This window comes from Scyliorhinus canicula, chromosome 15, assembly GCF_902713615.1.
Source record: "Scyliorhinus canicula chromosome 15, sScyCan1.1, whole genome shotgun sequence".
Classification (NCBI taxonomy): domain Eukaryota; kingdom Metazoa; phylum Chordata; class Chondrichthyes; order Carcharhiniformes; family Scyliorhinidae; genus Scyliorhinus; species Scyliorhinus canicula.
The window spans coordinates 127,432,658-127,446,458 of NC_052160.1; the positions used below are offsets into that span (position 1 = coordinate 127,432,658).

At 47.7% G+C, this 13,801-nt stretch overlaps 1 protein-coding gene across 1 annotated transcript in view; it reads left to right on the top strand.

Moving 5' to 3' along the window:
- LOC119978681 (serine/threonine-protein kinase TBK1-like) overlaps nt 1-13,801 on the top strand; it is a 77,097-nt gene that overhangs the window by 23,260 nt on the left and 40,036 nt on the right. The window contains exons 8-10 of the mRNA XM_038820471.1: nt 2,493-2,672; nt 10,850-11,046; nt 12,846-12,904. Of these exons, the coding sequence (XP_038676399.1) occupies nt 2,493-2,672; nt 10,850-11,046; nt 12,846-12,904 (436 nt within the window). The remainder of the gene's footprint in view (nt 1-2,492; nt 2,673-10,849; nt 11,047-12,845; nt 12,905-13,801) is intronic.

Below are 13,801 nucleotides of genomic sequence, written 5' to 3' on the forward strand. Positions count from 1 at the left end.
ACGAGCTGATGCGTTAGGGAGGCTCAGTTGGCTGAGAGTCAGACTGAGTTCCTGCCCCACTCTAGGAAACTGCACTGAGGGCGTGCTGCAATGTTCAAGTCATCAAACCAAAGCCTATGCTCAGTTGTTTGGTAAACATCTCCTTGCATGATCTGGAGAAGAGCATGCGTACGGGGCTGCGTATCTCCCCACAGCAACACCACAACGATCATCGAATTCACTGCTTACAGAATCAGGCTGCCCATTTCAACAGCAATTAATTGGTCGCGGTGGCCTGAAAACATGGCGAGCCACTTCAAAAATGCAAGTTCCATCTTTTTAGATTAATTTAATTGAGTTACAGCAGTACAAATCCCCAGGCACTGACTCTCACTGGGGGACAGTTCCTGAAGGTGCTGACTCTCACTGGGGGACAGTTCCTGAAGGTGCTGATCTCACTGGGGTACAGTTCCTGAAGGTGCTGACTTTCACTGGGAGACAGTTCCTGTTGATGCTGACTCTCACTGGGAGACAGTTCCTGAAGGTGCTGACTCTCACTGGGGGACAGTTCCTGAAGATGCTGACTCTCACTGGGACATAGTTCCTGAAGGTGCTGACTCTCACTGGGACACAGTTCCTGTTGATGCTGACTCTCACTGGGGGACAGTTCCTGAAGGTGCTGACACTCACTGGGGGACAGTTCCTGAAGGTGCTGACTCTCACTGGGGGACAGTTCCTGAAGGTGCTGACTCTCACCGGGGACTGTTCCTGAAGGTGCTGACTCTCACTGGGACACAGTTCCTGAAGGTGCTGACTCTCACTGGGACACAGTTCCTGAAGGTGCTGACTCTCACTGGGACACAGTTCCTGAAGGTGCTGACTCTCACTGGGACACAGTTCCTGAAGGTGCTGACTCTCACTGGGACACAGTTCCTGAAGGTGCTGACTCTCACTGGGAGACAGTTCCTGAAGGTGCTGACTCTCACTGGGGGACAGTACCTGAAGGTGCTGACTCTCACTGGGACACAGTTCCTGAAGGTGCTGACTCTCACTGGGAGACAGTTCCTGAAGGTGCTGACTCTCACTGGGGGACAGTTCCTGAAGGTTCTGACTCTTATCGGGAACAGTTCCTGAAGGTGCTGACTCTCACTGGGACACAGTTCCTGAAGGTGCTGACTCTCACTGGGAGACAGTTCCTGAAGGTGCTGACTCTCACTGGGGGACAGTACCTGAAGGTGCTGACTCTCACTGGGAGACAGTTCCTGAAGGCACTGACTCTCATGGGGGACAGTTCCTGATGGTCCTGACTCTCACTGGGAGACAGTTCCTGAAGGTGCTGACTCTCACTGGGGGACAGTACCTGAAGGTGCTGACTCTCATAGGGAGACAGTTCCTGAAGGTGCTGACTCTCATGGGGGACAGTTCCTGATGGTCCTGACTCTCACTGGGGGACAGTTCCTGAAGGTGCTGACTCTCACTGGGACACAGTTCCTGAAGGTGCTGACTCTCACTGGGACACAGTTCCTGAAGGTGCTGACTCTCACTGGGACACAGTTCCTGAAGGTGCTGACTCTCACTGGGGGACAGTTCCTGAAGGTCCTGACTCTTACCGGGGACAGTTTCTGAAGGTGCTGATCTCACTGGAGTACAGTTCCTGAAGGTGCTGACTCTCACTGGGGTACAGTTCCTGAAGGTGCTGACTCTCACTGGGGGACAGTTCCTGAAGGTGCTGACTCTCACTGGGGTACAATTCCTGAAGGTGCTGACTCTCACTGGGGGACAGTTCCTGAAGGTGCTGACTCTCACTGGGGGACAGTTCCTGAAGGTACTGACTCTCACTGGTCCAACGATAAGGTTGGAATATGGGGTTGATCAATAAGATGAGATATGGGCCGGGATTCTCCCCTACCCGGCGGGGTAGGGGGTCCCGGCGGGACGGAGTGGCATGAACCACTTCGGCGTCGGGCCTCCCCAAAGATGCGGAATTCTCAGCACCTTTAGGGGCCAAGCCCTCACATTGAGGGGCTAGGCCCGCGCCGGAGTGTTTGGCGCTCCGCCGGCTGGCGTGAACGGCCTTTGGCACCCCGTCAGCCGGGGCAGAAAGGCGGAAGTCTGCGCATGCGCCGGTGTGTCAGCAGCTGCTGACGTCATACCGGCGCATGCGCAGGGGAGGGGGTCTCTTCCGCCTCCGCTATGGTGAAGGCCATGGCGGGGCGGAAGAAAAAGGGTGCCGCCACGGCGCAGGCCCACCGGCCGATCGGTGGGCCCCGATTGCGGGCCAGGCCACCGTGGGGGCACCCCCCGAGGCCAGATGCCGGCCCCGGGCGATTCTCCGACCCCCCGTGGGGACGGAGAATTCCGCCCATGATCTTTGTGAAAGGCATAACACCTTCATGGGTCTTGTGTTTTTCCACTTTCTCCTGCTTCTGTTTGGTTAATAATCTCTGTGTCTACCAATGGTCGATGGATCTGATCCACTGTGTCCCCGTTCTCCCTTTGCTGATTTCCTCCAGGGGTTTGAAGGATCTGCTGGTTCCCATCCTCACCAATATCCTCGAGGCGGATCAAGCCAAATGCTGGGGATTTGACCAGTTCTTTGCTGAAGCCAACGACATCCTCCACAGAGTTGTGATCCACATCTTCTCATTGCAGCAAGCTACCCTGCTTAAAATTTACATTCACTCCTACAACACGTAAGCCTCCTTGTTTATCTGTCGCTTCTTAGATTTGATGATCGCGTGTCGCAAGTTTAGAAAACATCTCGAGTTTGAGCAGACGGCCTTTTTTTTTCATTCTCTGGGTCTCTGATGCTCATTTTACTTTTCCCTCTCCTGCCTGTTCACTGATCCCACACTTCCAATGAGAAGCTGTGTTGGAAGGAACACGGAGGGGCACGGAGAAGTGGTGCTGTCACTCAATCTCAAATCATCGAAAGCAGCCCTCCTGTGGAAGAGCAGTCTTATTGACTTTACCCCTCTATGTTGGTGTGAATGTATATCATAATTGAGGCAACAGTGCCAATGCTGAGGAATAAAACACTTTTTCTGGTCTTGTCGATTGTATTTTAAATTTTTTTTCTTTTTAAAAATAAATTTAGAGTATCCAATTCTTTTTTCCCAATTAAGGGGCAATTTAGCGTGTCCAATTCACCCACCCTCCACATCTTTTTTTTGGGGTTGTGGGGGTTGTGGGGGTAGGGGTGTGGGGGTTGTCGGGGTGTGGGGGTGTGACCCACGCAGACACGGGGAGAATGTGCAAACTCCACACGGACAGTGACCCAGAACCGGGATCGAACCTGGGACCTCAGCGCCGTGAGGCAGCAGTGCTAACCACTACACCACCGTACCACTCTGGTCTTGTCAATTTTATTTTTTATTTTAGAGTACCCAATTATTTTTTTCCAATTAAGGGGCAATTTAGCGTGGCCAATCCACCTAACCTGCACATCTTTGGGTTGTGGGGGTGAAACCCACGCAGACAGGGGGAGAATGTGCAAATTCCACACGGACAGGGACCCAGGGCCGGGATTCGAACCTGGGTCCTCGGCGCCTGAGGCAGCAGTGATAACCACTGCACTACCGTGCTGCCCTGGTCTTGTCAGTTGTTAAAGGCAATCTTATCAATACAGTTTTTAAAATTGAATGTCAGTTGTCACTGTCTTATCAGCATGCCATATAGTTACTTTGAAATGCACCTAAAAACTGGTACGTACAGACTTGCTGTCTTAGTTGAGGGATTAAAAGGTGTTACAATCATGTGTTATGTATCTTAGCTCTTCATAAAACTTAAATACTCATGACAAACAGCCAGGTTTATACATTTCTTACTCCCTCCCTCCACCTAATAATCCACACAGTTCTGCATTACTTGATTGTTAGAACATAGAACAGTACAGCACAGAACAGGCCCTTTGGCCCTCGATGTTGTGCTGAGCATTGTCCGAAACCAAGATCAAGCTATCCCACTCCCTGTCATTCTAGTGTGCTCCATGTGCCTGTCCAATAAAGTACAACTCCGTGTGAGGAGAAGTTCATTGATTTATTCTTCAATAACTTCAGTTTTCCGAACTTAATGAGCATGGATCTTTGAAGGCCGAAGGTGCTTTATTAATTTGTTCTTGGAACATAGGAGCAGGAGTAGGCCATTTGGCCCCTTGAGCCTGCTGCACCATTCAACTAGATCTTGGCTGGCCTACTATCTCCGTGTCGTTTTCCCACACTGTCCCCATATTCTTTGATATCTTTAATATCGAAAAATCTATTGATCTGGCAAGACCAACGTTTACTGCCCCTCATAATTGCCTTTGAGATGATGGTCGTGCCTTCTAGAGTCACTGCAGTCCACGTTGGTACACTCAGAGTGCTATTGAGAGAGTGGTTAGCAAAGCATATGGGATCTTTGGCTTCATAAATGGAGGCATTGAGCACTGTTCTATTTCTGTGCTGCTGCAAAGAGAAAAGATATTGAGGTGCATATTGAGAATCCACACTCTGGATTCCTGTAAAACATGATGAGAGGTTTATTAAGGTTCATACAATCAAAATGGTGATTTGCTCAAAGCTCATGCAAACACTCTGCTGACATTATTACGCATCACCTGACGCAGAACCAGCAATATTGTGTTCCCAGTTACATAACACCCTTCCGTCTTTACTTCATTAGTGCAACGGCAACAATTAACATTTATACAACAGATCCCCTGGTATGTTATTTCTTTACATACAATTTAATAAGACAGTCTCTGTGGTGAACGTCGATTCCTTTTTTGCTGAATTTGGCGTTTCTGAACTCGGCTACTTGCGAACTCAGAAGTGTCCTCATTCCTTTCTGTGGATGTTACTTATTGAGTAGTTATTTCAGCAGCTGTCACCATAATCATTGAAAAGTCCTCAGAAACCGAATCAGAACTAGTCATTGTCACTGATCTCTGTTCCAAAGTAGAAACTCTAGAGAAGCTTCTGTGAATTAATTTTGTACGGCATGTAATTGACCAGCATGATGTCACCAAAGTCTTTCATCATCTATCTGTATGGTGTATGACATTGGTCCCCTCTTTGCTAGGATCATGGCGGATACCCATTTCTCATTGGTGATGCTAACACTCACTCTCTCCAGTTAAATACTCGTCTTTTAGAGATATTCTCCCTCCTACCAATTTGTTGTTGTCATTTGACAATCTCTGGTGGAGTTCACAAATCAAACTGTGTTCATAGTTTCATAGTTTCCTCTTGAACAACAGCATTGTCAGCGAACTCTTGGTGGTAGCATGTACTGTGTACTGAAAATATATAAGGGGCTGGGAGGGGGGCGTGAATCACGCGACGCCGCTCCGACGCCGGTCTGCCGATTCAACCGGTGACCGGTGAATTGGCGCCAATGGCGCCGGAGCGGTCCCCCCGGCGATTCTTCGCCCTCGACGGGCCAAGTGCCCACCGAGTTCAGCCGAGTCCCGCCGGCGCCGTTCACGTGTGGTCCTACCTGGCAGGACCTCGGCATTCACGCTGCGGGGGGGCCATCCTGGTTTGGGGGAGGGGGGATCCAACTCCGGGGGGGGGGTGTCCTCCACGATGGCCTGTCCCGCGATCGGGGCCTACCGATCGACGGGCGGTCTTATCCCCGGGGGGGGGGGGGGGGGGGGGGGGGGTGACATCTGGCCATTTCGAGTGCGCGTCCACAATCACTAAGAATGTGTGATCCTCCAGCATAATCATAGATCATAGAACATACAGTGCAGAAGGAGGCCATTTGGCCCACCGAGTCTGCACTGACCCACTTAAGCCCCCACTTCCACCCTATCCCCGTAACCCAATAACCCCTCCTAACCTTTTTTGGTCACTAAGGGCAATTTATCATGGCCAACCCACCTAACCTGCACGTCTTTGGACTGTGGGAGGAAACCCACGCAGACACGGGGAGAACGTGCAGACTCCGCACAGACAGTGACCCAGGAGGGAATCGAACCTGGGACCGTGGCGCTGTGAAGCCACAGTGCTAATAACTTGTGCTACCATGCTGCCCAATGTGTATTCTCAGCCGTGGCTGAGTCGGCCATTCCCACAGATGTAATGGATGCAATGGTGGAGTGTTGCTTAGTTTTCCACAAGATTGGTATTGCCTAACTTTCTCTTCAATTTGAGCATCTAATCCTGGCCACCAGAGATAACTGCCTGCCAATTCCTTCATCCTTACCACACCAGGATATCCCTCGAGCAGTTGGTCAAGGACTCTACTGCATAAGCACGGAGGGATAATCAACGGGTTCCCAACAATAGAACTGCATCCTGTCCGGCTTGATTTTTAGGTGTAGCTCAATTACAGTCAGAGAGTCAGGTGAATCTTCGAACACCTTTTTTGTACTTCAAACGTTGTTGCTCTTTAAATCCACTAATGGATTCAATGTTTCCCACTTAAGCCCAATTCTCAGCGGACTATGCTCTGCCAAATAGTGCAGGAATGTTTCCATGAACAACGGGAAGAGGCAACTTCACCCTCTGTCTATTTGCTTCTACTTACACCATAATGCATCCTTTTAATGGTACAACCTCTTCAGTGTACATGCTTAGGATTACATTTGATGGTTTTAAAGGTAGATGCTTCAGCTTTTGATGATAAATTGTCTCCGGTATTAGTGATACTGCTGTACCCTAATCCACTTCCATTTTAATTCCATGACCTCCCAAGTTTTGGATAAGCCCAAAAACGTTGATCGCCCGACATTGACCAAGCACCTAGCTTTAGTCCTTTGCTGTAGCTCGGTTTCACTGTCGTTTGAGTGATCCTGAACTTCATCCACTAATTTATAGACACAAGTAGAGTATTTACTTTCATTGTTCTACTTGCACCTTCTTAATGTACAAGACATTTTCTGAGTCCAGCATGCTTTCGCAATGTAGACCCTTCTTGCCTCAGTTCTTGCATGTATTTGGTTGACGCTGGAATTCCCCCGCTGAGTATCCAACTTGTGTACAAGAGCGACATGGTTGCACCTTTGCAGCCTTGTTCCTCGAGGTATCCACTTTGTGGATCTTCGCTCCAGCCACTATCTGCGAAACCACTTTCGTTGCATGTTCCATCGATGTGGCAAAGTCCACAGCAGCGTTCTGAGTTAATTCACTTACAGTAAAGCAGCTTCCTCTGAATTGCTTCACTGCGTGACCCACAAACCTGCCTGTCGGTCTCAATGAGTATCAGCAAGTGTTGTAGCAAATTCCCAATATCTAACTAGTCTTCTTCAAGGCGCTATAAACTGTAACATGGTTTCACCTTCTTCCCGACTGTGGCGGTGGAATTGGAACCTTTCTGCAATCAGTAACAGTTTAGAAGAGAAATGTCCCTCTACAATTTTCATGAACTCACTGAAGGACTTGCACCTGGGTTTGCCAGTGAACAAGGTTCTGGAGCAGAACTGAGCTGAGAAATGTTGCGAACTTTAGGTCCTCGGGTGTCTGATTATATTTTAAAACCAATTGAAATCCTTCTTCATTCATTTCTTTATTTGCATTCCATGTTTCATAATGGGCAGCACGATAGCACAGTGGTTAGCACTGCTGCTTCACCGCTCCAGGGTCCCAGATTCGATTCCCGGCTTGGGTCACTGTCTGTGAGGGGTCTGCACGTTCTCCCCGTGTCTGCGTGGGTTTCCTCCGGGTGCTCGGGTTTCCTCCCACAAGTCCAAAGATGTGCGGGTTTGATGGATTGGCCATGCTAAATTGCCCTTTGTGTCCAGAAAGGTTAGGTGGGGTTACGGGGATAGGGTGGAGATGTGGGCTTAAGTTGGATGCTCTTTCCAAGGGCCAGTGCTGACTCGATGGGCCAAATGGCCTCCTTCTACATTGTAAATTCTATCTATGATAATCCTCCTCAAACCCATCTCTGACCTTTGTTTTTTTTTCATCGTTTTTGGATCCCAGCTCTTAGAGTTTACACTCCTCCTTTCCAACTGTTGGAAATGTGGCAATAAGAATCCCTTGAACATGCATCTAGAAATTCTTTCCCTTCTTGCCTGTGTATACCTTGACGTCCGGCCGAGTAGTGGCCCATGCAGAGTTGGCAGACTTCGAAATCCGAGTTCCTGCAGCCCGTTTATCTTCACCACTTACGCAGTCCGTGTCGCCCAGACCCCACTCATTTCAATGCATGCAAGCCTTTCCCGACTCTCGCTGTCCTTATTCACAGTTGCTGTCGAAAACTTTTGTTAAACATTCACATCAGCGGCAGTGCTTCGCTCGAAGTCTGTGTGCGTGGGTCTGGTCCCAGATGGACCTACCCTTGCTCCCGACGCCATCACAAAATTATTCGCAGAAAATCTTCCTTACACTGATTTCGCCTGCCGCAATCCTTAGAGCCAGTTTTATCGCCTGTTCGATTTCTGTGCCGCCGCAAAGAGAGAAGGTTTGGAGGTGGCTACATCCTGGATTTGAGCAAAACACGATGAGAGCTTTATTAAGGGCGTTGCTCAAACAACCAAGATAGTGATCTGCTCAAAGCCCACGCAAACACTCTGCTGAGGCCACACCACTTTACGTGACATAGAACCAGCCGTTATTCAGAACCGTTATAAACCTCTAGTTAGGTCAAGACTATGGTGTCCACTTCTGGTCACCACACTGTCGGAAGGCAGTGAGGCCCTAGAGAGGGCGCAAAGGAGATTTATTAGAATGGTGCCAGGGATGAGGGAAATTTGCTCGAAGTTGAGGTTGATTTCTTTTGAGAAAATGAGACTGAGGGGAGATTTGATCGAGGTATGCAAAATGATGACTGGTTTAGGCAAGATAAACACAAAAAAAAAACCTGTTCCCATTAGCAGAATGCCTCACCTTACCCAACAGATCTTGAGGGACTCTGGCTCTCATCCAATCCAATCCACGCAGTATTCATTCACCACTGATCCTCTCACCGTCAACCCTGTTGTTACTCAGAACGTCATCACCATTCGGCAGGTTGTGAGGGTCACAATGGACACAGCATTAACTCGAGGATATCCCGCAACAATCCCACTGATCCAAAACTTGCATGCCAATTCTCTCAGTCTGCTTATAATTTGTTTAGTTTAGATAGTCTAAAAGTGCCTGGCTTCACAGTATTTTAAAAGCTTGCATTAGGTGTTGGGGTTCTGGTTGGCGTCAGTAGGCTGGATGGATGGTGTGTGGTTCAGATGAACACAAACAGCATGGGTTTGATTCCAGCTGAGATCGGCTTGGGACCTTCCCCCTCGGCCTGCTCCTGAGAGGGGAAGGCAATGGCAAACCACCACTGACCAAAACTGCCAGGTTCAGAGTTAAGCATCAGTACACAATGAGCCAAGGTCTGACCTTTGACCAGAGCACACATGGACAACAGACGGCCGGTGAGTACCCTGTTCAGAACTTTGAGTAAAAGCTGGAGACAGGTTCTGGAGTTCTCTCCTCAGCTGGTTCACGTTCTGATTCCAGTAACTCACTCTGTGCAGGAGGTTGCCTGATTTACGGACTTGGCTTTTGGTGGTGAACTTGCTCCTGATGTTGTAATTGTAGCTTTGGCCCGATCACAGATTTCACGGCACAATACACGGTTCTCCCCTGCTGTCACCTCCTTGTTCTCCATAATTGGATAACTTTGCTCTCTCTGTATTGTGCAGCACAGCTAATAAGGTCATTTGTTGTTTTTACGATATTAAAGATACTATATAAATACAAGTTGTTGTTGTAGGTTTGATTATCTTTGGTTCGAAACCATAAGCTTCCTGTCTGTCAGGAGGTCATACACCCAACTATCGTATAAACGTTTACCAGAAGTATCATTGATGGGATGTGCAGCTTAGCATTTTGATATGGTACCCTTTTACTCACCTCACTGCCCCCCCCCCCCAACTTCCCCCACCTCTTAATGTCTTGTCAGTTACATTATTAATGTTTGTTAATATCATTTCCATTGTTACGGTTAAACGAAACAGGTGATGGGTAATTGTTGTCTTTGAGCATGTATAAATTATAAATGGGGATAGCTGGGACACTGGGTTGTGTGGGAGGAGAGCTCCGAGAGCGACCAATTCAATAAACTCCCTCAATAATGAAAAGCTCTGTGCATTGGCTTCAGCTTCACCAACCTGCTTGGGTCTCTTCACGTCACCCAACTTTTAGCCAGTCCCAGGCTCCACTTACTATTGAAATCCTGGGCAGCACGGTGGCGCAGTGGGTTTGCACTGCGGCCTCACGGCGCCGAGGTCCCAGGTTCGATCCCGGCTCTGGGTCACTGTCAGTGTGGAGTTTGCACATTCTCCCCGTGTTTGTGTGGGTTTCGACCCCACAACCCACAAATGTGCAAGCTAGGTAGACTGGCCAAGCTAAATTGCCCCTTAATTTGAAAAAGGAAATGAATTGGGTACTCTAAATTTTTTTTAAAAAGCTATTGAAATCCTCTTGAATTACTAGAATTCTGAGATGTCAACGCGTCCATTGTTTGATCTGGAGAAATTGGTTGCATTTCATAGAAACTTTTCAGTAAGTCCAAAGAGGTTTCACCGCCAATAAAGTTGTTTTAAAAGGTGGTCACTGTTTGTGACGAGGGTGTCAAGATCAGATACAGATTGAGAAGTGTAGGAGAGAAGAAGTAATAATGAAATATTGGTTGGCAGATCCCAAACTTGCATTTTCAATGTCTGTAAATTATGGATGGGAGGTGTTTGGGAAAGAATGGGTTGGAACGCGTTTTAATGACACTTCAGCGAGGAAACAGGAGACTGTGCTGTTGTTAAAAGACATCGTTGGTGACTGCAATAATCATAAAAGCAGTGATTTAAAATGTATAGAGATGAGAAGAATTGAGACAGAAATGGGTAGGTTTGTGTCCTCTCATCATTTTGGCATCAAAAACATGCCTTTGTTTTTCACAGAATCAATATATTGTTGGGCGCCATCTTCAAACAGACGAAGATCTCGCCTCAGAATCAAGAGTTCATTTACGAGGGGCATCGCTTGGAGTTGGAGCTGACTCAAGAGGTGCACTGCCTTCCTAAAATAACAGAGGATAGGCCCATCATACTGGTGAGCGTGGAACCCACCGTGCCCATTGGAGTCATTTACAAAGGGCGTAAGTAGTTGGATTTCTGACTGGAGATTTAGCCTAGGCTCTTAGTTTGAGTGCGGTAGATGGGGCTCTTGTTTCAGTCCAGGTTACAATTGCAGAGTTGTCTTTAAAACTCAAGTTATGGTTTCTTTGTAATCTTCAGTCTCGATGAGGTTTCAGCGCAAGTGTCAGAAACCTCTGCACAAAGCATTTTGCTTTGATCAAAGTTTTCAAAACCTTGTGTGGAATAAATGGGAATGAGTGGCACGGTAGCACAGTGGTTAGCACTGTTGCTTCACAGCTCCAGGGTCCCAGGTTCGATTCCCGGCTTGGGTCACTGCACGTTCTCTCTGTGTCTGCGTGTGTTTCCTCCGGGTGCTCCAGTTTCCTCCCACAAGTCCCGAAAGACGTGCTTGTTAGGTGAATTGGACATTCTGAATTCAGTGTACCCGAACAGGCGCCAGAGTGTGGCTTCATTGCAGTGTTATTGTAAGCCTACTTGTGACACAAATAAAGATTATTAATATTATTATTATTATAGATGGGGAAAACTTGGCTGGGGAGTTTTGGGACCAGGGGACATCATTTAAAAATGACAGCCAGGTCTTAAGAGTGAAATTAGGAAGCATTTCTTTAAGAAGAAAGGTGGAGTTTGGTATTGCTTTTAGATCAATTGTTAATTTTAAATCTGAGATTGAAGGCGGCACGGTGGCGCAGTGGTTAGCATTGCTGCCTACGGCGCTGAGGACCCGGGTTCGAATCCCGGCCCTGGGTCACTGTCCGTGTGGAGTTTGCACATTCTCCCCGTGTCTGCGTGGGTTTCACCCCCACAACCCAAAGATGTGCAGGGTAGGCGGATTGGCCATGCTAAATTGCCCCTTAATTGGAAAAAAAAATAATTGGGTACTGTAAATTTATAAAAAAATAAATAAATCAAATAAAAATTTGAGATTGATGAAGTCTTGTTTATCAAATGTATAAGGAGGTATGGGGCTAAGGGATTGTGTGGAGTTATAATCTGCCTCTCTCTGATTGGTGGAACAAGCTCGAGGGCTAAACGGCCTCCTCTTGTTCCTTTAGATGCTGAACAAAGCTCCATTTTACACTGAACTGGTGATTATTCACTCTTTGTTACTCAGTTCTTTTGTTTAAATCCAAACTTTTATCTCAAAGATGTGCTAGCCTTTAATGCCAGTTTGGGGCTGGTTTAGCACAGGGCTAAATAGCTGGCTTTCAAAGCAGGCCAAGCAGCGCAGGTTCAATTCCCGTACCAGCCTCCCCGAACAGGCGTCGGAATGTGGCGACTATTTTCACAATAACTTCATTTGTAGCCTACTTGTGACAATAAGCAATTTTTTTTTTCAAAAGAAAAGAACCCTTTGCCTCAGAAAATGGTGGAGGCCGGGGTCATTGAATACTTTTAATGCAGAGATAGATAGATTCTTGTTAGGTAAGGGAACCAAAGGTCATCGGGGTTAAATGGGGAATGTGGAATTCGAAACACAAACCAATCAGCCATCATTTTAGTCAATGGCGGTGTAGGCTTGAGGGGCCAAATGGCCTATTTCTCCGTCTATTTCATATGTTCGGATGTCTCCGGATGTTGAATATTCGACTTATTAATTGTGTGTACTGAGAAGAATTCAATTGTGAAAATAGTGTTTGAGGAAACTTATTGTTTGTTGACATAACATGGCAATATGCATCACACGGAGAGACATCCGCTTCTGTATAAATCAATGGAAGCTTCCTGATGAAAAGAATTCTGGGAGATTCTGGTCTTTAATTTTTCACCCATTTTCTCTTGTTCCCTCTGTTCACAGCTGAGATACCAATGTTTCCTCCAAAGTTTGATCTAATCAACGATGCAAATCTTGCAAAGGTAACTGTGGGTTTGTAATGGCGGGTGCGAGGGTGTTTGGAGGGAGGAGCTAGTGGAAGGGGACAAGATGGGTGTTGTTTTGGACAGTGACCTTTCATCACAGCGACCTGAAACCGATTTCAGTCCTGCTGGATGGGGTAGAGTCAGCTGCCACTCTGCTGCCAGTACACACTTTTCGACTGGTTCCTTGTTTGGGTTAGTCGGATTGCAAAATGGCCCATATTCTGCGCTGGGTTAAATTGGTCAATGGATGACTGGTGTAACACATGGAATTGGGTGCACTAGCACAGTAAGGGGTAACTGTTGTAGGGTGGGTCTGGGGCCCAGTCGTGGGACAATGTAGAGGGAGCTTTATTCTGCATTTAGCCCATTCTGTACAGCCCCTGGGAGTGTTTGGTGGGGACAGCGTATGGAGACAGTGTAGAAAAAGCTTTACTCTGTATCTAACCCCGTGCTATTCGTGTCCTGGGAGTGTTTGATGGGGACAGTGTAGAGGGAGCTTTACTCTGTATCTAACCCCGTGCTATTCGTGTCCTGGGAGTGTTTGATGGGGACAGTGTAGAGGGAGCTTTACTCTGTGTCTAACCCTGTACTGTACCTGTCCTGGGAGTGTTTGATGGGGACAGTGTCGAGGGAGCTTTACTCTGTACCTAACCCTGTACTGTACCTGTCCTGGGAGTGTTTGATGGGGACAGTGTAGAGGGAGCTTTACGCTGTATCTAACCCCGTGCTGTACCTGTCCTGGGAGTGTTTGATGGGGACAGTGTAGAGGGAGCTTTACTCTGTATCCAACCCCGTGCTGTACCTGTCCTGGGAGTGTTTGATCAGGACAGTGTAGAGGGAGCTTTACTCTGTATCTAACCCCGTGCTGCACCTACTCTGAGGATGTTTGATGGG